Source organism: Cryptomeria japonica, chromosome 3 (assembly GCF_030272615.1).
Source record: "Cryptomeria japonica chromosome 3, Sugi_1.0, whole genome shotgun sequence".
NCBI lineage: Eukaryota > Viridiplantae > Streptophyta > Pinopsida > Cupressales > Cupressaceae > Cryptomeria > Cryptomeria japonica.
Genome location: NC_081407.1, coordinates 545,713,880 through 545,738,186, shown reverse-complemented (window position 1 = coordinate 545,738,186; position 24,307 = coordinate 545,713,880). Strand labels below are relative to the sequence as shown.

General features: G+C 37.0%; 1 protein-coding gene across 1 annotated transcript in view; it reads right to left on the bottom strand.

The window, feature by feature from the left end:
* LOC131075095 (protein ACTIVITY OF BC1 COMPLEX KINASE 7, chloroplastic) overlaps positions 1-24,307 on the bottom strand; it is a 160,405-nt gene that overhangs the window by 54,538 nt on the left and 81,560 nt on the right. Inside the window, exons 6-11 of the mRNA XM_058011918.2 lie at positions 6,208-6,301; positions 5,905-5,959; positions 5,633-5,724; positions 4,817-4,987; positions 3,940-3,996; positions 3,681-3,764 (exon numbers count right to left, since the gene is read on the bottom strand). Coding sequence (XP_057867901.2) covers positions 3,681-3,764; positions 3,940-3,996; positions 4,817-4,987; positions 5,633-5,724; positions 5,905-5,959; positions 6,208-6,301 — 553 coding nt within the window. The remainder of the gene's footprint in view (positions 1-3,680; positions 3,765-3,939; positions 3,997-4,816; positions 4,988-5,632; positions 5,725-5,904; positions 5,960-6,207; positions 6,302-24,307) is intronic.

Sequence of the window (24,307 nt, the reverse complement as noted above, 5' to 3'; positions counted from 1 at the left end):
CGTAGAAATTTCCGTCGGCCTCTGCACCCTCCGTGACACCTCCTTGGTTCCCCTCAGGCCCCCCTTCGGCAGGTCGTCCTTCGGCAAGTTGCCTCAGCCTCCGTCTACATTCTACTTGCTGCTCCAGAATCAAGGCCCTCTGCGCGGCCTCCCACTCGTTCGTTTCTAGTTTTTTATTTCTATCTTTATTCAGTAGGTTTGGCATTAATTGTCGCACATTTCCATAACTCTCAATTCATAAATCAAAACATGTCTTTATTAATTCATCTGCTCAAGTACAACTCGTGTCAATGACACTTTTATTTGAAAATAAAAAGTTCAATGTTCAATTCCCTCCTGGCCTGGCGCCATCTCGTTTCGTTTCCCGTCGGCTGTTTTCTTCGTAGTTGCGAAGGATCTGTTGGCGTCGCTCTTCCTGGGCAATCTCCTCTAGGTGCGCCTGTTGTGCTAGTGATGCTTGTGCAAGCAACCGGGGGAGGTGGTTCATCAACCGGTTCATTGCTGGGCTAACCTCCAGAGCTGTCCACATGACACTTGGTGGGATTTCCGCCTCCGCCACCTCTCGTCGGACGTAGCTCTGGATGGCTACCTAGAGTAGAATTGAAAATTCTCTCATTGCCGTGTCTTCGCCTGTGTAAAGTTTTGTTTGCGCGTCGTCCGCCTCTGGGTTTATTTCACCAACTGGTAGGCCCATTGTGTCTGAGCGCCATCCGTGTCTTCCGTTCCCGAATACATCTAGGCAATGGCGCCAAATGTTTGCCCTCTCGGGTGAATACTTAAGGCAGGAAGTACGTAATGCAGAACAATGCCATAGATATCAAACAAGTATCAGATATGTTATTCTATTCATAATTCATGTGTCCTTTACAAGTTACAATGAGGAGTATATAAAGATACCGAGGGGGTGCGGGCGCCAACCGTTGCATCGGAACTGCCACCCCTCGGGTGCCAACTAACAAACCCATTTTACGACTTAGTTAACTATTCATATTCCCGTATACAATAATGCGGCTAACATACTTCACTTGTAGTTTGATATAAACTATTATTAATCCTGTTAAAATGCAGGTTGGATTGAGAAGCAAATGAATGATGAATTAATTATCCGAGATTGAGGAATTCAAGGAAGGAAGAGCTTGAGGCATCCTGTGAGGAAGCTTCGTAGGCTGAAGGATGGAGACACAACTTGCTACCCTGGGACTGAGTGTGACAAGTATGGCCACATTGCTCGAGATAGAAAATTTAGGTCTACTCATCTAGCTTCTTCTGCGAAGATTGACATAGGGACACCTCAGGAGGAGCCAAGGTCTAATGTCAATTCATAAGGTTTCTTATTCTAAGAGGGAGCCTGACATTTCAGCTTCAGAGGGAGCCTGACATTCCAGCTTTAGAGGGAGCCACATCGTCTTGAAGATTTTGTTAATGCATTCTTCTCTGCGAGAGAAGTTTGAGGTGCAAGCCCTTGTTAGTGCATTCTTCTCTGCGAGAGAAGTTTGAGGTGCAAGCCCTTGTTAATGCATTCTTCTCTGCGAGAGATGTTTGAGGTGAAAGCCCTCATTCCACCCTCTGCAAGTAAGTATGGTGGATCCACCCTCTACGAATAGGTATGGTGGATGTCATGTGAGAGACTCCATGACTTGGCACTTGTGTTTATTCACCCTCTGGGAGTAGCCATGGTGAACATCATGATGAGATGATGACATCACGTTGAGGATTCCGTGATGGGCACTTGTGTTCATTTGTTTTTTTTCCATCCATGGGAGAAGCCATGATGGACCGACCCTCTGGGAGTAGCCATGGTGGATGTCACCATGTGACTCATATGTTGAGAAGGACTCCTCCCTAGCTAAGAGGGAGTGTTGATGTTATAGCTAGGTCGGATTCCTTCTAGGGCTGACCTAGCACTTTTGGGTGGCTAATTGGCCTGTCTGCCTTAGCCATAATATCTTGCAAAGTTCAATGTATAACTTGTTATTAGGTCCGGCCCTAAATGGGCGTCATCATTTGTGAAATGTAATTATGACATGTAACTTGTATTAGGTCTGTCTCTATACAAGTAACTTGTAAATTGTAATTGGGCTAACCCTATGTGTGGGCGCCAAAATGAAGATCCAATTATTAATTTAAATGCAAGGCTGGCCTAAGGAGAAGAGACAAAGTCTCATATATATGCAAGATCATTCTTGCATCAATAATACATTCATTCAGCAATCAATCTCATTCACACATCAGCGAACTACCTCTGCTATTGATCAGTGAATTATTTCAGCGAATCAGTTGTCTTGTGTAGCAAATTCATCCTAGATATTATCTAGGACTGGGGAACTTCCATCTAGGGCTGGCAAACTTCCTTTAGGGTTGGCGAATTCATCCACAAGGACAGCGAACTCCTCCTAGGGCTGTCAATTTCATCTACAAGGTCAGCGAACTTGTTCTAAGGGCTGCAAGATCAAGCGAATGGTCTACAATTCGATTATTGAATCATCTACGGCAAGCATACCTCAGATAAGTCTGCCCTAGTGTGTGCCCTAACTTGGATTATTATCTGCTGATTATATTATGCTTCAAGTGTTGAAGCAAAAGTTGTAAGACTTCTACTGATTTTGAGTTAATATAATCTGAGATCTTTGTTGCTGGGTTTTTCACCTCCAAGAGGAAGGTTTTCCCAGGGTACTGTTGTGTTATGTGTGTTTATTGTTTCATTTCTGCATGTTGTTATCAGTCTGATCTATAAAGTTAACACATGGAGTTACGGTTTGTTATCTTTTAACTTGACATTTTGAGATTTAAGTCATCCTAAGCACCCCTAGTCACTTGAGAACCCATAAGTCAAATTTCCATTCTAATTTGATTTAAGTTAAATCACTTGAGTGAAAAAGTGCACCTTTCTTCTATTTTTCATTAACACTTGCCACTTAAGTGAAGACATTTTTTTTTGAGTCACTCAATTGATCTAATTTGTTATTGACTTTGAAATAGTGCAAGTACTTTATCATTTAAGTGGTTTTTAATTCGCAACATGACATTGGACATTCTAAGAGTGTGCCCAAGCGCATGGGCGAAATGTCACCTTTATGCAATTTTGTAGTCTTTGTATGACATTCTCCACTTTTGGCACACTCCAAATCCCCTATGAATCTTCTCCCACATTGAAATATCCATTAGATACCCTTTCTTTGTAAATACATGCCCTAGAAGCTTCGGTGTTACAATTCTCTACCTTGACATCTCACTACCTTTACTGATATCCAAGTTCACATGTTCACCTGACTTGGCATGCTTGACAACCTTCTCTCTCAACCCATACAAAAATTGTTAGCTTGAATAGATACCAATGGAATTGATGAGTACAAGGTACAAGGAGTTTGATTTGAGATGCAAATGAGAAATGACTAAATGATGACTTGGAACTTGACACAGTACTAAAAATTTCACATGGGTACAACAACACAACTGTAGGAAACCACGTTAACCAGTATGACAAATGGAAACAACGACATTTCTTATCAAAGTGCTACTACCCTACAATTTGTTTTGGATGGACCATAGCTTAAGAGAATAGACTCAACTCAATATAGAAAACACGTACAAGGGTTATAGAAAAGGAAACACATAAAGGGGTATTGACTACAAATTCATAAATATAAATGCTAAAATTCAATGTTTACTCTATAAAATACCTCCCCAATTGCTGATAGAGTTGCCTCTTGATCAGGTCGCTGGTTCAATAAGTTGTCCAGAAAGAATTGTATGGACCGTCTTACCTACAAAACATAGTTCATTCATAGATCTTAGAATGCATAAGCTACAGTTCTTTCGGCAGGACTCTTTTGATTCACCGTTTCCTTTGAATACACAACTCAAAATCACAAATCTGTTTCAAAACTTTAAAGTCCTAATCTATATTTTCCTTTAACAAAAAAATAGCTCACAACATACAGATGCCATATCTCCAGTAGGTTGAAGTGCACCTAAGTCAACAAGAGACTGAATAACCTGCATAGAATCAATTTAGTATTTACTGTAAAAGCTTCGAGACATAATTAAAGTATATCCATATTTCAGAACATTAAATAACTATGAAGATCTCAATTCTCAAATTGGGAGCTTGCATAAAATTACATTCTGTAAATTAACAAATAATTTACAAAATGGTTTTATTGGAAAATATTTTATCGGAATGTTTCTAGCTTGTTTATAAAAATCAAGAAGACAGAAATTTTGATAAGGCAATAAAACACAATAGTCAATCTTCATATAATTAAAGTGCCTCATGTCAGAGAACCGTATTTCAGTTTAGCATGATTTATTTGAAACTACTGGATGTTCAAGGATGCAGCTTGTGGAAATAGTCGAAGTTCAAACAATCTCATATTTAGGCATCAATTATACAGATTTTTTTTATGTGGGCAATCAATTTTCACAGATATTTTTCTCATTGAGAATATATATTTAAACTCGTGACTTGTGGTTTTTCATATGCATAATCACAAGGAACTGAACAGTTGAATTTTTTAAAAGAAACTAACATATGCAGCGTGAAACAAGGCAAGCTTGAAGAATTAGCCTCAAACTAAAAATTTAATAAATACTTAGGTGTGCAGAAATGGTACTTTGTATCAAAAAAGGTAAAGAGAGAAATAGAACTCTTCATAAAACAGTTTATCATTGCATGAAGTTCCTGTTGAATGTTTTACCTTCAACAAATGTTTCATATTAATTAACACTGAATTTATCTTGAAAAATGATTACTTAGTGCACATGATGAATTGATATGCTATGCAGTATGATAGAAATTCAGTATCCGTAAGAGTACCTTTTTTGCATCTTTCTCATAAACTGCATAGAACATTTGGAGTAACCTGTCCCTTGTGAATGATTTAATTTCTCCCATCATCCCAAAATCATAATAAATAAGTGAACCATCTACATCAATTGCTAGATTTCCCGGATGTGGATCAGCATGAAAAAATCCAGTCTTTAGAATCTGCAATAAATTGCAGCCACAATGATGAAACAGGTCATCTGTATCATGTCAAACATTCTAGACAACATGCAATTAGAAATTTTCTATAAGGATCAATCAACTTGTTTCCACAATGAAATAATAGATTTTTGTGTCGAACAATGGAGTCCTATTCAAATAAAATATACTATCATGTTCCAGTGCTATGAGCATCATTGGAGATCTCAGTGTTACCTGGTTTTCTTTTGCTTAAAATTATAAACCAAGACATGGTTTGACATTAAACCTACCAAATTATCACTAAAGGGAATTTGCTCAGAACACCATACATTCTATTTGATCACTTGCAAAGATATCTGGATAGCTCTTTTATTTGAAACTGAGAAAAAGAATATAACCCCACAGAATGTTCAATAGACAAACAAAAAATAGGATATCAAACAAAAGAAAACAATTCAGGGTTTTCTACACCAAGTGGAGGACAAAAAAGCTTCCAAATGATCTAACAAGTGTAAACAAGCAAAAAATACAAAATACTCTTTTGCATATCCTATTTAAATTCCTCCAGATAAAGTCATTTTCAATTTGTTTTCTGACTCCAACTTATATATATAATCATTTTATGATATATAAGTCACAAAAAGCACAGGGATTTGAAGACGTTACTTGAAGCAAATATGACTCAATGGATCGCCTAGCAATCAATGAGCGGTCCAAGTTACCAGCATCAAGGAGATCTATGTTGTTTATTTTGATACCTATTCAAGGGTTTAAAATTAGCGATCCACACAAAACATGATTCAAACAAAGAGTGCCTCCATAAGATTGGGACAAAGGAAGCCAACATAAAGAAGCTTATCCATAAGCTTTAAATTAGTGGGGAAGCTATTCACAGGAAAATTCAGAAGTATTAAATACAGAGCCCTTCTAAAACTTACCTCGAACATACTCCAATGTCAATACCTTCTCTGAGGTGTAGTCCCAATATATTGCCTAGAACAGAAAAACTAGGTATTAGAAAGGACACAAAAAGTTCAGTGTGTTTTGTACCAATTGGAATGATATTTAGTTCCAATACAGGTTTTATTTGTATTGCAAGTTCTATTCTTCAGAATAAATGTGAAAATAGAGAAAATAAATGTATGGATACCACACAGCACTATCAAGGTTTTTTCTACCAGACCTCAGCAATTAGTATGAATTCAAAAGAAATTTTAGGGCACAGGTATGTAGAAACATACAGGTATTCGAACCCACTTTATGTTACGGAAGTCACGCCTGAATCTATCAGCATTCCGCCCTTCCTTGATATAATTAATTTCTCGATAAAGTATCCTACATATCAGTTGAGTAAAAACAACTGAGACCTTAATGAAATAATTCTTTGGAATTTCAAATTTTCAGTTCATGTATTCTGTCCATTTATCTTATACAACTCATGACCCATCATATTATGGTCAACCCTTAACAAATAGTTACAAGAAGTTGAGATATGAAGACAGAACACAACCTGGTACATTACAATAAGGTTAGATGGCATAGGTAATAAAACTATGTTGATAAGAACTAAGATTGTCATAAATTGTTTTCAGAACTGGATTTCAACAATGGTTCATACAGATACGGGACATTAAAAGATAAAATTGCATAATTAATCAGAAAGAAAAATGATAGTTTCTAACATAACTGCAGTATCCTTATGAATTTAGGTTATGACAATTCTGTATGAGCCTGTTCTTGTAATAATGAATGCATCTTTGTCTTCTTTAGGACCAAAAACAAACTAAACAATAAGATTATAGTATGAATAGCAAAGCCTGAAAGTTTGGAGGCCATGACTACACGCTTGCATTGTTCAACTAAAAGCAGAGACTAAGTAGTGCAAGTACACAAAGCATGACAACTTCAAACACAAGGACACAATTGCTTTGGTTAATTAGATTAAAGGATCAGTACAAAGCCACAATCTCAACTTTGAACAAACCTGCAATACAAAGCTTACAACCTTGCTAAAAGCAATATAACATACTTCAACATGCAACAAATAACACAAAACCTCTCAATAGTAATTTAGAAGCAAAATAGGCGTAAGAAATTATATCGAATTAATAAAGAATTCCACATTGACAATAACACTGAACAACAATTTCAGCAAAAAAATAGGTGTAAGAATTTCCATTAAAAAATCTAAGTTCAAAATAGCACTTATTTATAATGTTTACAAAGATATTACATGGAAATAAATAAAAGGTTGACAATTACATCTACTCTACGAATTGACTACATACATACAATACAAGTTTCATTATAAACCTAAATTTGTTAGCATTTCATACCACACCTTTCAATGCAACAAAAAATAGAATAGGTGCAGTAGAGCCACTCTTCAAATTAGAAGGGTAAGCTCCTTGTAAATAAATATTAACCTAGTCTACAAACAATGTACTTTCTATTTATAATCTTTACAATGTTTTCTATGGTGTTTTCACAATCATGTATACAAAATTAAATGTGTATCTTTTTGGATTCACCTAAAGGAAAATGTTGGAATGCACTTGAAAGCAAGACAAAGGTTTCCCATACTTTTAGACTAAAAGAAAACTCTACAGCTACACACACACATTTCTTAGCTGAATGCAAAGATTGAATGGTGCAAGTACACATTGTTAGCATTTTAATTCACCATTCAGTGCAACACAAAACAAAACAGATGTGCACTAAAACCATCATTCAAATTAGGAAGGGAAACTCCCTATAAATTAAAACTAACCCAGAAATGGACAATATGTACTTACAATTTATAATCTTTACAATGATCTTTGGGGTGTTTGCTAAATAAAATGTAAATGCATATCTTTTTGGTTTGCCTACAATAAAAGGCTAAGATGTTCTTTCAACATTAGACAATTGATTTTATACTTTTTGACTTGAAACAAATCCTACGAATTCATGCTTATGCCATTCAATTAAAAACAAAGATTGAATAAATAAGTGCACAAAAAGTTGAATAGGCTAGTACATAAACACAATTGCTATGATTAAATTAAATGTAGGACTCAACACAAATTGACAATCTACACCTTTGAACTCATCTACAAAACAAATTTTTCAAATTCACTGAAGCAATTCAATCCTTAGCACACATTTAGAAACATCTCAATAAAAATTCATAAGCAATATAGGTGCAATACATTTCATTGAGTGAATAACAAATTCAGGATAACAATAACACTAAATACTTGATGAATAGCAACTCTAATATAATATAGGCATGAAAATTACAATATATCAATAACCGCTAAATGCAAAAGGACATTTATTTATAGTGTTTACAAACAATTGTACAAAAATAAATAAATAAAACTAATTGCACTTTGACCCTAATTACTATCGCTTGCACAATGTGCAAGCTATATTATAAATTATCTTGTCAAATAATACTAGAACTAAAACCATGAAACCTTCAATTAAACTATAAAATAAATTTATTACAAACTATGACTTAATGGTCACATCTCACATGGCAAAAGATATAAAAATAACCAACTCTAGGCTATAGATAACAAATGTTGAAAATAGTAGAACGCTAAAAATAGCATTGGCTACTTAGCTAAAAGTAGAGACTACTAAAATAGCACAAGCTATAAATAGCTTCAGCTGAAAATAGCAAATCCCAAATTATACTCTTCTCTTTGAAAATGGCAATCACTATTTTTGTAGGCTAAAAATAGACTTTTGGATAGACATCTCTTCATGATTCTAATGAACCTTTCATGGTGAATCCTCTATTTTGATGAAGTCAAGCACACCCTTTGGCAAATTTTGAAACATTGACAATGGTGAATATCCAACTTGAATCCTTTAACTAGAAATCACAATTGTATACGCTATAAATATGATAAATTCATTGCTTTGTAGACTTCTCCCCCAATTTCACATATATTATATAGATTTTCTCACTAATGTTGGTTAAGACGTAAAGATTTTGTGTAAACTTGTCTCGGAATGATGTGGTTCACAATAAACTACTCTTTTTACTTTGTATGATAGCATAATTTCTTTAAATTCACCGCAATTTTTGTTATTGACAAAACCTTATAAAATATGTGCCTCCGTTGTATTTGTCATTATCAATGACTTAATAGCTATCCCTTTTGCCTTTTCTCTAGATCAATTTTTTATTTTTTATTTTTGTTTTTTATATTCGCATGTGCCATGGTTTTCATGCACTCCTATACACTAGACTTCGATTTTTTTTTTTAAGTTTAATTTGTTTTACTATAGCACACTTGATCCCTCCTCCACATGCCTTTGCATTATTTAATGCAAAGTTGCAGAACTCACCCAGATTCAGTGGTCTGAAATGAGCCAAGTGAAACAAGTCTTGAGGACTTGAGACCTGGGTCTCGGGTGAGTTCTAGAGACTCGCCGAGTCTTCCAAACTTGCCAAACCTAGCGAGTCTTGTGAGTAAGACTTGACTGCTGAAGCTGAATGAAACAAAAAAAATAAACAATAACAAAAACACTTAAACTTCAAACAAAAGAACACATAAAGTGATCTCCTTCAACCTAAAAAGCCATTCATTTTGTTTTCAAACAAGGAGAGGAAAACTACTTTTCGAGGAAAAATTGTATGTCCCTAGAGAAAAAACCAATCGATTGATTGAAGACAAAATAGTGATTGAAGATCATTTGGGCAGGTTTGTAGCTACCATTGACGTATCCAAAGGATTTTACGAAGGACCAACATTGATTTAGTACTTTTTGTTCTTTTTTTTTCATATCTTCGTTGTGTTCTAAATTTGTTTTATTTTATTTCATTTAAGGTTAATGGAAAAAACAAGAAACACTAGCTATCAAATTATCAACCCTAGCTACCCAAAAAAAATAATCAACCCTAGCTATTTTTTGTATTTTTTCTTTATTTTAGCTATAAACCCTAATTGTTCTTAATTTTTTCTTACTTCAATTTTATTAGAAAAGTGTAAATGTTATTTATTTCCATTTATACTTTATTGGAGCTTACTCTTCATTTAAAAATTGATACAGATTTCCAAGTACAATGTCTCCCCTAGTTAAAAAGGATCCTTGTTAGAAACACGGCATCCCTAAGGCCAAAAAAGGGGAAGTAACATGTATCCATTGCAAAACAAAATTGCTTGGTGGACGTATTAATTGGTTAAGGTATCGTCTTCCAAACATACATTACCATGATCCTAAACCATGCAAAGATGTGCCCCCTAAAGTTATATGAAGTGCAAAGTCAACTAGAGACTTTTAAGTAGCAAAAAGAATTAAAAAAGAGGCAGAGAGAAGAAATGTAAGCCATTGGTGGAGAGAGTTCTTCAATTAGTCCATTTCCTAAATCTATGAGTAGTGGCAATGGTATTGGTAGTATAAGTAATGAGGCTAGAATTCGTAAATCTTCATCCAATTTAGATTCATATTTTGTTCCACACACTACTCCAGGTTCCCAACCATCGCTTGAGAGCATGGATTGAAATAAGGACAAGCAATGATGCTACAAAAAGAGTGATTGGAAACTTCTGGTTCTATTGCACCATTCCATACCATGCACCTAGGTAATTATCATTATTTTTATTTTAAAATACATAGTTTGATTTCTACGTCTATTAATTTTTTTTCTTTTAAGAGTATGTAGCATTGAAGATTTAAAAGTTAAACTCTTAGTTTAAAATTCTTATTTTGTCTATTTAATTTGTTTTAGGTCTCCTTATTGGAAAAATACGATAGAAGATTTGTAGTGCGGAGTTCAAAGCCCCTAACGAAGAGGAGCTAAAGGACTCCATTGAGTCAAAAGGTGGTTGATGTGAAAGCCAAAATTGATGAGCAACATGACATATGGAGGAAGAAGTGTTGCACCATCACCACTGATGGTTGGACCAATAGAAGAACATTGTTGAATTTTCTTGTTTCTTCCTTAAGTAATTGTACTTTGTGCAATCCATTGATTTAATGATTAAGATTTTTAATTTCTAATTTAATGAATTGCTGATTTTGGCTTTCTCAAGTGGCACAATGTTCTTGAAGTCAATTGATGTTTCAAGAAACACAAAAAATGTTGAGTTTCTTTGTGAGGCCTTCAAGGGAATCTTGGCCGAGGTGGATGAGGAGAACATAGTGCAAATAGTTACAAATGATGCAAGAAATGATGTTGCTCCAAGTAGACTTCTTATGGATAGGCACCCCTCCTTGTTCTCGACTCCTTATGCTGCTCATTGCCTTGACATCATATTGGAGGATCTTGGCAAACATCCCTAGATCAGAAAATGTATAGAGCATACAATATATATATATACTTGGGTCATCAACCATATGATGAAATTCACAAGAAAGAGTTGACTCATCCTAGAATAACCCTCTTTGCAACCAATTATATCACATTGCAATCATTGCTTCAGTCAAAGGCCACGCACATGTTTGTAAGTAAGGAGTGGTCTACCTCATCATATGCAATAACCAATGTAGGGGTTGACATGGTTGATTGGATCTTTAATGGGCAAAATTTTTGGCAACCAGCCAAGGAGATTGTAAAGGTGACTTTCCATTATATTTTGGCTCGTACTTCCATTTCATTTGCATTTTTCTTTTGAACTCTTATTTATCTTAATGTTTCACAATGCATAAAGTTTACCTTTAGTTGTTCTCCTACAAGTTGCTGATGGAAAGAAGTCTACAATGGGCTACATATATGTAGGCATGGATAGAGTGAAGGAGGCCATCAGATCTGTTTATTTATGGATGAGGATAACGACTGTCCCATATGGGAGATCAATGGTCGAGAATGGCACTTTCAGCTTCAAAAGACTTTACATGCAGCTATCTATTTCCTCAATCCAACATTCCAATTTTGCCCAGATATCAAGTTGATGAGATGTTGAGTGGCCTAATACATTAATTGGAGTTAAGATAGTTAGTGAGATAGAAATGTCCAGACTTGCACAAGGTGACCTCTATGCACGAGAGATATGCAAGGCAAGTCAGACAACATTGCAACTAAGTAAAAATCTATTAAAGGCATAATTTAAATCTAAAAATTAAACTTCTCTCTTTTACCACTTTATGTTAATAACTTAATATTGAGAGTGAATTGTGAAACTCAAGATCACAAAATAGAATTGATTTTTAGTTTTTCTCATTCCAGATGCATGGTGGAAGATGTTTGGCGCTAAGCTGTCAAATCTTCAGCTGATTGTTGTTCGTGTCTTGAGCCATCCATGTAGTGCTTCAAGATGTGAGCGCAATTGGAGTATGCTTGAGCATATGCACTCCAAAAATTACAATAGGTTGTCAGTGCAATAGTTGAATGATCTTGAACATCAAGTATGGAAGGATGCCATGTCTGAAGAGTATCAGTCCATTATGAAGAATGATGTTTGGGAGATTGTTCTGAGGCCAACTAAGAAATCTGTTGTTTCATCTAAATGGCTTTTCAAGATCAAACATGTTGCAGATGGCAGTATTGAAAAACACAAGGCCAAATTTGTAGCTAGAGGGTTCTCACAAAGGGAAGGAATAGATTATGAAGAAACATTTGCACCTATTGCTAGGTATACATCAGTAAGAGCTGTACTAGCCATTGCAGTAGCAAAGGGGTGGAAGGTACACCAGATGGATGTTAAGACAGCATTTCTAAATGGTGAGATCTTAGAAGAAGTCTACCTAGAGCAACTTGAAGGGTTTGAAATTCATGATGCAGAGTCTCATGTGTGTAGACTCAAGAAAGCTCTCTATGGGCTTAAACAGGCTCCCAGGGCCTGGTATTAAAGAATTGACACCTATCTCTCAGAACTAGGCTTCTCTAAGAATGATGTAGATCCTAATCTCTACTACAAAAGAAATAAAGGTGATATGCTAATATTGATTTTATATGTTGATGACTTATTAATCACAGGAAATGATCACCTTATAGATCAATGCAAGAGAGATCTATCCAAAGAATTTGATATGAAGGACTTGGGACTCCTTCATTACTTCCTAAGATTGGAAGTATGGCAGAATTCTGATAACATTATACTAAACCAAGGAAAGTATACCTTGGACATTTTGAAGAGATTCAGAATGCTAAACTGTAGGCCCATGACCTCTCCTATGGAAACCAATTTACATAAACTTAAAAAAGTAGTAGCAGAGTCACAACCCACTGACCCTACTCAATACAAACAGATGATTGGGTCCTTGATGTACTTGGTAAATACAAGGCCAGATATCTGTTATGTAGTTAATGCTCTAAGTCAATTTATGTGTGAACCTAAGGAGATACACCTGGTTGCAGTAAAGCACATTATGAGATACTTACAAGGTACCCTAAAACTTGGTCTCAAATATGAGAAAGTTAATATAGACCTACATGGATTTACAGATTCAGATTGGGCTGGAAGTGTGACTGACAGGAAAAGCACTTCAGGGTGTTGCTTTAGTCTAGGTTCAGCCATGATATCTTGGATCAGCAGAAAGCAATCTTCTATAGCTCAAAGCTCCACCGAGGCCGAATACATTGCAGCTTCTATGGCTGCCCGAGAGGCAGTATGGCTTAGGAAGTTGCTTGTGGGGTTGTTTGGAGAGCCTATTAAACCCACTATTATACATTGTGACAATCATAGCTGCATAAAACTTTCAGTAAATCCAGTGTTCCATGACAGATCCAAGCATATTGAGATTCCATACCACTATGTGCGAGATATGGTAGATAGGAATGTGATCCAATTAGAATATGTTTGTACAGGAGATCAAACTGCAGATATTCTAACCAAACCTCTTTCCAGAGTAAAGTTGATCACTTCAGAAAAAGTTTAGGTATAATAGAAAGGTAATTTGCTTTGTAATCTGTATTTGCATATCAATAAGATGTTTAATGTGTAAACTTCTTTGTCATGATAGGACATTTTGGATTTTATCCCCTGAGTTCATATCTAAGAGGTGACGATCTCTCAAGATAATGAACACTTGTATGTAGACATTATAAGGTGACGATCTTATGATGTTCAAACCAGTTATCATGTTGGATCTTTGGTGTGTCATGGATGTGCCATGATTGTGTTGTGGTAAAACATTTGTATAAGATGTTAGTGAACATACCACAACTTGGATAAGATGAGAATTTAATCTTTCTCATATGATTATATGATTAGGCAATACTGATATCACATGCTTAGGTGATATCCTATCATCACAAGATTGATGTGATGAACATTTGTATCACGTTTTTAGGTGATACTTCATGTCATGTGATTAGATGATATGATTTTCTAAAGAGTCAGATTGTGTAAAGAATACTAACCATCATTTGAATTGTGATGCTTGATATATTGTTTTTCATTATCTTACCTAGCTAAGAGGGAGCGTTAATGCATGATAGCTTCGGTAAGATAAATGATTGAATGAGAGATAAATGAAGTCTCTCATTCAATCATTTATCCTATCGATAAATTATGATGAAAAACTTCAAGCTATTGATCCTTCATTTGATGACCATTCTTCATTTGTATACGTTCAATCTACTTAGTTCGATCAATGCTTAACTATCGATAATCATCCTATAGCATAGAATACCGATTAATATCGGTTTACATTATACTGTATGGATCCCGATTAATATCGGTTATCTTATTAACTATGTTCACCAATTATTATCGGGCTAATGTATTCCGATTTATATATCGGTTAATATATTAAAACAGTGAACAATAATGGTTATCGGATTAACTAATTTGCACCGATTGGCATCGGGTGGCAAATTAAGCATGCACCAATTGGTATCGGGTGGCAAATTAAGCATGCACCAATTGGTATCGGGTGGCAAGATAAATATACACCGATTGGTATCGGGCTGTTAAGTTAAGTATACACTGATTGGTATCGGTTTGCTAAGCATACACCGATTGTAATGACAACGATAAGTCAAAGGGTGCGATCAAGTAATGTCTTGATCCTCCCTACTTGCATATACATATCAATCGGCATTTGTGAGAAGGACATCGAAATCAATAAATGCTCCTCTCACCTGCAATATAAAAGAAGATAATCAGAGTTATCATATCAAATAGATAACACATAGTTCAAAGAAAAGATAAACTAGGATATAACTTGCATTTTGAATTGAGAATTGAATAACATTTACAAAATCAGTATTTTTTTTTTCTGCAGACAGCTACCTCGGGATCTATGCCAGTTTTTTTTGACTAATTTACAAAAAAAAATCAATCTAATTTTTTGCAAATTATTATTTTCTGGTTATTTTTTCAGAAAATTCTCAGGTTTTAAATCTGCAGCAAATTTTAATTTCTAGGTTTCTCCCAAACCTCAAACTTTGCACATTGGGATTCGTGCCAAGAATTCCACTCTAGGGTTGCAATTTTTTTTTTGCAGCTACTTCTATACTGATTTTTTTCAATCAGAATCTTATGTCTCTTGCTTTCACTCAGTTGACCTTGTTCAACCTCGATTTTCGTGATGGCATCATTAACCAACATCATATTGGAACACAGTTAGAACTTCAACGGCCGCAACTACAACACCTGGAAACAAAGCATGTTGACCATTTTTGAGTACCATTGCCTTGATCAGATTGTTTTGGGCAAAGAATATTGTCCTACAATAGCAGGTGATGATCAAGACAAACATGATGTCAAGAATCGAGAGGTTGTCATGCTTATCAAACTCTTAGTCACAGATGATCAACTCCTTTAGGTGCCTTCAGGTAAAACAACTAAAGAGATATGGGATCTCTTGAGGGATCTTCATGAAACGTCTGACAAGAGCCGAGCTTTCTTTATGAAGAATATGTTGTTTTCTATCATGATGGATGACGAGTCATCTATCCAAGCACATCTTACAAAGATCAAGGACATCCATGACCAATTGGAAGCTATAGGGCGAACCATGGTGGAAGAGGATATGGTAGTGATCACGCTGAAAAGCCTTCCCAGATCCTACGAGCATTTCATTGATACGCTCGATATCTCCTCTACTAGTGTTGATCTAAAGTTTCCTGATCTCTACAACAAGCTTCTACAGCAGGATAGATGGAAGCAACAGTTTGGAAGCAGCGCTAGTTCATCCACTGAACAGGCTTTCACAGCCTCAACTTCGCATAAGTACAAGGGTAAAGCTCCGTCCTTCCAACAGAAAGGACAAGGTCAAGGTCAACCTCACTAGTCTTCCAAGAAGAAGAAGAGCTTACAGTGTTCCTACAGTCATATATATGGCCATTTGGTGAAAGATTGCAGGAAATTGATAGCATCCCAGCAATCCAAACAGGGAGGGTCCAAGCAAAAAGCCAATTCTGCCACGCATCTTGATCCGAAGTAATCTACTCTCTATGCAATCAAGGCCCAAACCTCATCTAATGATGTTCAATCATCAGCTTGGTACATTGACTCTAGAGCCTCTCGACATTTCACACATCGTCGGGATTGGGTTACAGAGTACATGCCTTTCATTGATTCAGTGATCTTTGGAGGAGGCGAAGAGTATACTGTTGTCGGCAAGGGCAACGTTTAGATTTCATCTGGTGGGAGGAATTTGATATTCCTCAATGTATACTTTGTACCTGGTATGAAGATCAATCTACTGTCAGTCAGTCAGATTATGCAGCATTCACCACAGTTGGATGTCATCTTTAGGTTGCACAAATGCAACATTGTTGATAGGGAGGCTCACACTACAATTGTAGTCGGCATTGAGGATCAAGGTCTTTATAGACTTGTTGATTCTACTAGTTCTCAGGAGCTCGCCATGGCAGCTATGAGTACTTCCATCAACACTCTTTGGCATCAGCGATATGGACACCTGAATGTCCACTATCTCTCTCAATTAGTTCGAGAGGATCTAGTTGTAGGATTACCTGAGATTCAAACTGAGAATCATGGAGTTTGTGGAGCGTGTCAAGCCGAAAGGAAGCATAGGACTCCGTTTTCAGATGGAGACGCTTGGAGAGCATCCGAGGTCTTGCAGCTCCTTCATGCGGATATCTGTGGTCCCATGAACACTCCATCAGTCACGTGATGCAGGTATTTTCTATTATTTGTTGATGGTTTCAGCAAACGCATGTGAGTTTATTTTCTTAAGCAGAAATCAGAGGTGTTCACCATGTTTCAGAAGTTTAAGGCCTTAGTGGAATAAGAGTCTAGCTGTCAGATAGTCACTCTTCGGTCCGACAATGGAGGGGAATTTTGTTCTACAGAGTTCACCAACTTTTGTGCATCACATGGCATTAAGCATCAACTTACCACACCTTACACCCCTCAGCAGAATGGTGTTGTTGAGCATAGGAATCGTACAGTCACTGAGATGGCTCGGTGTATGTTGGAGCATAGAAATGTTCCAAAACACTTTTGGGCGGAAGCGGCCTTCACTGCAGTCTACCTTCTAAACCGGTCTCCCACAAAGGCCGTTAAGAAGATGACTCCAAAGGAAGCTTGGTCTGGCAAGAAGCCCAAAATCAATCATTTGAAAGTTTTTGGCTCTACAACTTATGTTTGGATTCCAAATGCCAAGCGCACCAAACTGGATCCAAAGAGTCAGAAATTGATGTTCACTGGCTACAATGACAACCACAAGGCATATCGGCTGATTGATATAGACATTAATCGCCTCATATTCAGTCAAGATGTTGTATTTGATGAAGAAAGAAGGCCTTTTCAACCTTCCTCTCCTGATTTGAGCACTGAGGATCAGCCTCCAAAGGCTGCAAGTGTGGGTGTTCGCCTTCCTTAGCTCCACTTGATGGGAGGGATTCGGTTGACTATACAATTGTGGGGTCTCCCAGGCATGACATTGCACAACCTGACTTTCCTCGGGACCTTCTGGATCCACATCCAGAGGAGCTTGGTCCAAATATTCTAGGTAATCTTCATCTTGCAGCAGATGTTGGTACTTCTACTCTCCGGCCTAAGTGGTGGGCCAAGACCATTGATGATCTTCATGATGATGAGCTCATTGTGGGTAGATCAGCTAGAGGCAAGAGCAAGCAAAAAACAGTTAATTTTGCTCTTATGGCCAACATTCAAAGTATTTATGAGCCACAGACATATACAGAAGCTAAAGGTGTACCTGAGTGGGAAAAGGCTATGGCAGCTAAGCAACATAGTCTTCTGAAAAACAACACTTGGGTATTGTTAGATCTTCCTCCAGGGAAGAAGCCCATTGGCTGCATAAGGGTGTTTAAAGTCAAGTATAAAGCGGATGGAACCCTTGATAAGTACAAGGCTCGGTTAGTAGCAAAAAGGTTTTCACAGAAGGAGGGCATCGACTATGAGGAGACATTTGCTCCGATAGCCAAGATGAGTACCATTAGGCTTGTCCTCACTCTCTCAACTTAGTTTGGATGGAAAGTCCATCGAATGGACGTCAAGAGTGCCTTTCTCAATGGTGATTTGCAGGAAGAAGTCTACATGACGTAGCCTCTAGGTTTCAAGGTTGCCGGTAAGGAACACCAGGTATGTAGACTAGTCAAAGCACTTTATGGCCTCAAATAGGCTCCTCGTGAATGGTATATAAAAATTGATAAGTACTTGATTGATCAAGGCTTTCAGGGGAGTCCTTCAGATCCCAATTTGTATGTCAAACATACTAGTGATGATATTCTATTTCTCGTAGTCTATGTTGATGATCTCATCATTACTGGCAGTGCAACACATTTGATCATGCATGTCAAACAGAATTTGTGTAAGCATTTTGATATGACAGATTTGGGGCTTCTCCATTATTGTCTTGGTGTAGAGGTTTGGCAGATTGATAGCCACATATTCATTTCTCAGTCAAAGTATGCCAAGAGCCTACTGGATAAGTTTTGAATGCAAGATTGCAAACTTGCATCTACACCTATGGAGATAGGGCTGAAATTATCAGCCAAATCAGATTCACCTGTAATGGATGAGTCTTCATTCAAGCAACTAGTGGGCAGCCTCATCTCTCTTACTGCCACTACACCTGACATTAGTTATGTTGTGAGCTATATTTCTCGCTTCATGTCAATCCCAAAAGCTGAACATTGGGTTGCAGCAAAGCGTGTGCTTAGATATGTGAAGGGCAGTCTTGATTTCGGCATTCTGTATAGCAGAAGCAAAGATCCTAGGCTGGTTGGTTTCACAGACTCCAATTGGGCAAGTTGTGTTGATGACAGAAAGTCAACCTCTGGGTATGTTTTCAGCTTGGGTACAGGTGCAGTCACATGGACCAGCAAGAAACAACAGGCAATAGCTCTTTCCTCGACTGAAGCAGAGTATCGAGGAACAGTTAACGCAGCATGTGAGGCGATTTGGCTATGTAGGATGCTTGCAAACATGCAAATGTCTCAACCAGGACCTAGTCCCTTGTTTTGTTATAATCAAGGGGTTCTGAAATTAGCCAAAAATCCAGTCTTCCATGAGTGAACAAAGCATGTGAAGCTTCATTGACATTTCATCCGCCAGCATGTTGAAGATGGATCAGTGATACTGCAATACATTCCTATAGAAGATCAGACTGTAGATATCCTCACCAAGTCTCTGAGCCCGACAAAGTTTCTCAAATTTTGAGGGCAGCTTGGTGTGATAGATAGAATGACCATTAAGGGAGGGTATTAGAATATTTAATTCTATTTTAGTCACCTATTTTTAGTTCCTTGTTTAATGGTCATTTACATTTTTTTATGTAATTAGCTTTTACGCTTAATTTAGCATTTAGCTCTTTAGTCTTTTACTTATTTGTTTTGTTCTATTTATAGAACATCGTCTTGTAGCCTCTTTATATACGTGTGTATATTGTTCAATGTAATTATCCGATTATTGAATCATTCATTTAATTTATTTTTCAGCAAGGCGGGCCCAAGCACTCACTTAAGCAATCACTTAATATAAAGTGCTTTTATAAATTACTTTTATAGAATAACAGTGAAACATTGTACTCTCATGGGGGTCATTTTGATCAAGTCTACAACTCTTTTGAGCAAATTTGATTAAGTCTAGGGCTTGTTTAGTCAATTTTAGGGTTTCTACCTTTAGTCCTAGATTTTAGGGGTTTCTGCTAGGGTTTTGGAAAAACTAAACATATAACTGGAATTGGGACCCCTCAAGGAACCTCCCAGTAAAATTTGAGCCAAAATGGAGCAACTTTTTATTATTAGAAAGTTCCTATTTTTTAGGGATTGTTTTGAGTCCTGGAATGTCTTCATTTTGCCAAAAATCAAACTTACTATTTTTAGTGTTTTCTATTTTTAGTAAGTTTCAATTTTTAGTAAGTCATTCTGTGTCCTGTTCTAGGGATCTAACACTAACATTCTGAAACGTTTCTATTTTTGGAAATTTATTTCTGGCAGGATCATTTTGGCAAGGTGATGAAGATCAAGCATCCACGACTACTTCTAATTCCGGAAAGTCAAAAGCAGACAGGATCAGTCAAAATGGCTAAATGTTGGCATCAAGTCTTGAAATGGAAAGCTAAAAGAATCATGCAAGTCTGGAAGGCAATGTGAAAATCCTTCAGCAAATCAATTTGACATCCAAGTGAAGGAGTCTGGCATCAAGGAAGGAATAAATAATGAATTTCCTTCCCTTAGGCAATCCAAAGCCCAACTAAGGATGAAGGCGCCAAAATGCTCACACCATGGAACTCAAGGAAAATTGTGAATTCCTCCTTCATGAAGAATTAGCGCCCAAGAAGAAGTCATGGCACCAAACTAAGGGCCTCAACGAAAATGAACAAGGCATGAAATTTCACAATTAAGGAAAATGAACAAGGCATGAAATTCCACAATTAAGGAAAATGACAAGGGCGCAAAGTGCCCATGCCATGGAGAAAACCAAAATCGTGAACTCCACGCCTTAGTGAAAAATCCGCCCATGCACAAGAAAGGGCGCCAAAACAAGGGAGTCAAGGAAGAACTCCAAAGTGTGAAATTCCTCCTTCAGTACAAAATTCCGCCCAAAGCCAGGTGAGGGCGCCAAAATGAAGTCTCCATGGATAGCATGGAAATTGCCAAATTCCTCCTCACCACCAAAAATCCGCCCAAGAAGGTCAAAGGGCGCCAGAATGAAGTCAACATGGAAAATTTGAAAAATTGTGAATTCCTTCACCTCAGTCAACAAACGCCCTACTCCTCAGGACGGTGCTAAATAGGAGAAAGCATGGAGGGAAGGACAAATAGAGAATTCCATGACAAGGTCAAAATTCTGCCCAAGAAGGTCATAGGGCGCCAAATTCAAGGGATGATGGATAATTCAAACAAAGGATGAATTCCTCCTTCAGTGTGAAATTCTGCCCATGTATATGAAAGGGTGCCAAAATGCCTAGGCTTTGGAAAATGTGTAAAGGATGAATTCCTTCATCAAGCCAGTTCAACACCCAAGTTCAAAGATAGGAAAGGAAGGTTTAAATAATGATGAAATTTCTACTTCAAGATGATTTCACGCTCAAAAGATATCAGAAGACTCCCATGGCCAAGGATGAAATGATGAATTCCACCATGCAAAATGAATTCCATGCTCAAGCCGGAAAACTGAGGAAATTTGTCTAGGACATGAAAATTTCTAAGGCAAGGAAGGAATCAGGGATGAACTGAATAAGAAATTTCCCCCTGAGAAATTTTTTTAAAAATCCATTCTCGGGCATCAAATCACATCCAAATTTCAAAAATTTTATAGATTTGGATTCGTAGGAGAATTCTCTCCCTCGTGGACTTGAAACCCTAATTTGTGGAAAATTCCTAAAAAATAGGAGATGGTGAAAATTGATGGAAAACCTTCTCCAAGCAAGGAAAGTTGAAGAGACTTCAAAAAAGTTCTTCCTGAATCAAATTTTCTCTCTCCAACAATTCTAGATGTGCAAGAGCAGATATACGACATTGGGGTCCACTTGCATAGCGAGGATCTATTGAACGCATGGCAATATGATGGCACATTCATTGCCAAAATATTTGACCAAATGCCGACCCAGTCATTGCCTGTTGAATTTATGGCAGATTCTTTTTGCATGCAGCCGCCGCATGTGGAAATGATGGAGCATTTATGACATAATGGGGTGATTTTTGCATGGATGAATATTCAACGCATGTTGAGCGAATTTGAAAGTGGTGCATTTAATGCGCAATGGATGCTATTTTGGGTGCCATTTTTGGCAGGATTGTAATTAATTGTATATGGGCTTTATGGGGTATTTATTGTTGATTCCCACCTTGTTGCATCATGTGTGCGGAATCTTTTGGGGAAACCCTAATTAGGGTTTGGCATGTAGTCATGGCCTGAGGCCTATATAAAGGGGTGGCCCCCCTCATTTGTAACAGGGGGGAGACTTGTATGAAATTGTTGCGATAAGTTATGAGATAATAACAGTGAAACATTGTACTCTGATGGTGTCCACTTAAGTTATTTTTTCAAGACTTGCATGGTTTCACCTTCCTCACTTAGAGTAGAATTTTATTTTCTCAGTTGTTAGATAAAGTGATTTGTTTTCAATGGAGAATGTAATGGTGTCTGATGAATTTCCATGGTTCATACTTTTTGCATGTTGCTGATTGTAAGTTGCAGTGTAAAGTTAGCCTGAGCCATTAAACTTGTGCTAAGTTCGATTGTGGACAGTCGTTTGGATTGCATCGTTTTGGGTATTCAAATGCACTTTCTTGATTTGAAAATCCTTCAACAACCTCAGAAGATTGCACCAGTTCTTGCGGAGTTGTAGTTAATCTTGGCGAAGCAGAGCTTGGTTTATTTGGAATTTGTCCACCAAAGCATTAATTGTTGATATCACTGCCCTTAGGAATAGATTTAGATCCTTCTAAACCCTTTCCCCTTTATTTTCAATTCGTTTTAGTTTGTTCAAAGCAAAAGCATTGCAGAATTGCCATATCTGATGATGGAGTTCCAGCCACAGCAAAGAAGTGAAAGAACGATCCAAACGTAAGGCCCCTTGGATTACCAACAATCACATCAACCGACTGAGTCGCGTCTGTAGCATGAAGGAACCTTGGAGTTAGCCGTTTGAACTTTTCATGCAATCTTAGCATACGGACTAATTTTGATCAAGAGAGAGTAAGGTGACCATTGGTAACTTTATTCGGTGTTAGATGTCATCATAAAAAGCACATCAATAGGGGTGAAGGGGGGTGTGTGTTCTGTCCTCTGCTATGCAATGGCGACGATTGTAATGGTGCTTCGGCTTGAGTTTTGGTGTGGTATGGTAGGGTTATTTTTCGTTGGTGTTTAGTGGTAGGTGCAGGAAATGGGCAGTTTTGGATGGTGTTAGCCGGATTTAGGCTATCCTTTTTGTAAACTTTTCATATTTCTATTAATAAAATATCATGATATTACAGATCAAGAAAAAAAAAGCTTATCTTATTTAATTTATTAAGATCTTATAGTGAAGATAACGGCATAAAGTCTTATGTGGACGTATCGATTTCTATTAAAGCGAAATTTCATTACATATCTCCATCTGGCATAAAATAATGAAAAGTTAAGTGTTTTGGAAATGCATTTAGATTAATTTGTAATATAGCCGAAAGATATAAGGTGATACTTCTAGAAACTTCTAAAAAAAGAAGGCATTTTGCGTGACCATTAGCTTCTTCCAGAAGACAAGGTTTTTGGCATGACTATTCTATCTTCCCCATCAAGAAAACAGGCACGAAATGGGTGTGATCTTTGGGTAATGAAATTGGGGGCGAAATGCAAGTGAAATGAGGGAAAATGAAATGAAATGCCTCATATCGTGAAAGTTTATAGTGATTTTTGAGAAAGCGATAAACTACTTTTTCATCAACTTGTTTTTGTTTGCAAAAAAAAGCATGAGCTCTGCATATACTATTGTGGTCTTTCTTCCTATATAGCAGTAACAAATCTGGAAAAATAATTCTCCTCTTGGAAGATCAAAGGGTTCGCAGAACTGCAGAGTTGTGCAAAGATGCAATATCTAGTCGCATCTCTCTTAAATAACCAGGTCATGTTAATTATAAACCTAGTAAAGCTATGTGTATACATTTTTCTTTCTTTTCGAGTCTGAATATAAGGAAGGATACGCATAGAGAAAATGCATAAGGAAAATTACGGTATGGCTGAGAATAGAGATTTTTGGACCAAGGAAAAGAATACGTATGTATAGTGCCTTAAAACGTATGGCCATGTTGTTTTCTTTCTTTTGTCAAAAGGTATTTATATCCACTGTAAAATTATACAGAATGGTTGTAGCTTATGTTAATATTAAGAAAATATAACCCCTCACCATACCTTATCATGTTTGGCTGTGATTATTTTTCTTCTGTGGAAGAAGAGTACATCACACTAAGCATTATGACGTATGGCTGTAAGTACATTCTTGACAGCTGTGAATTATAAAACTCAGAGCATA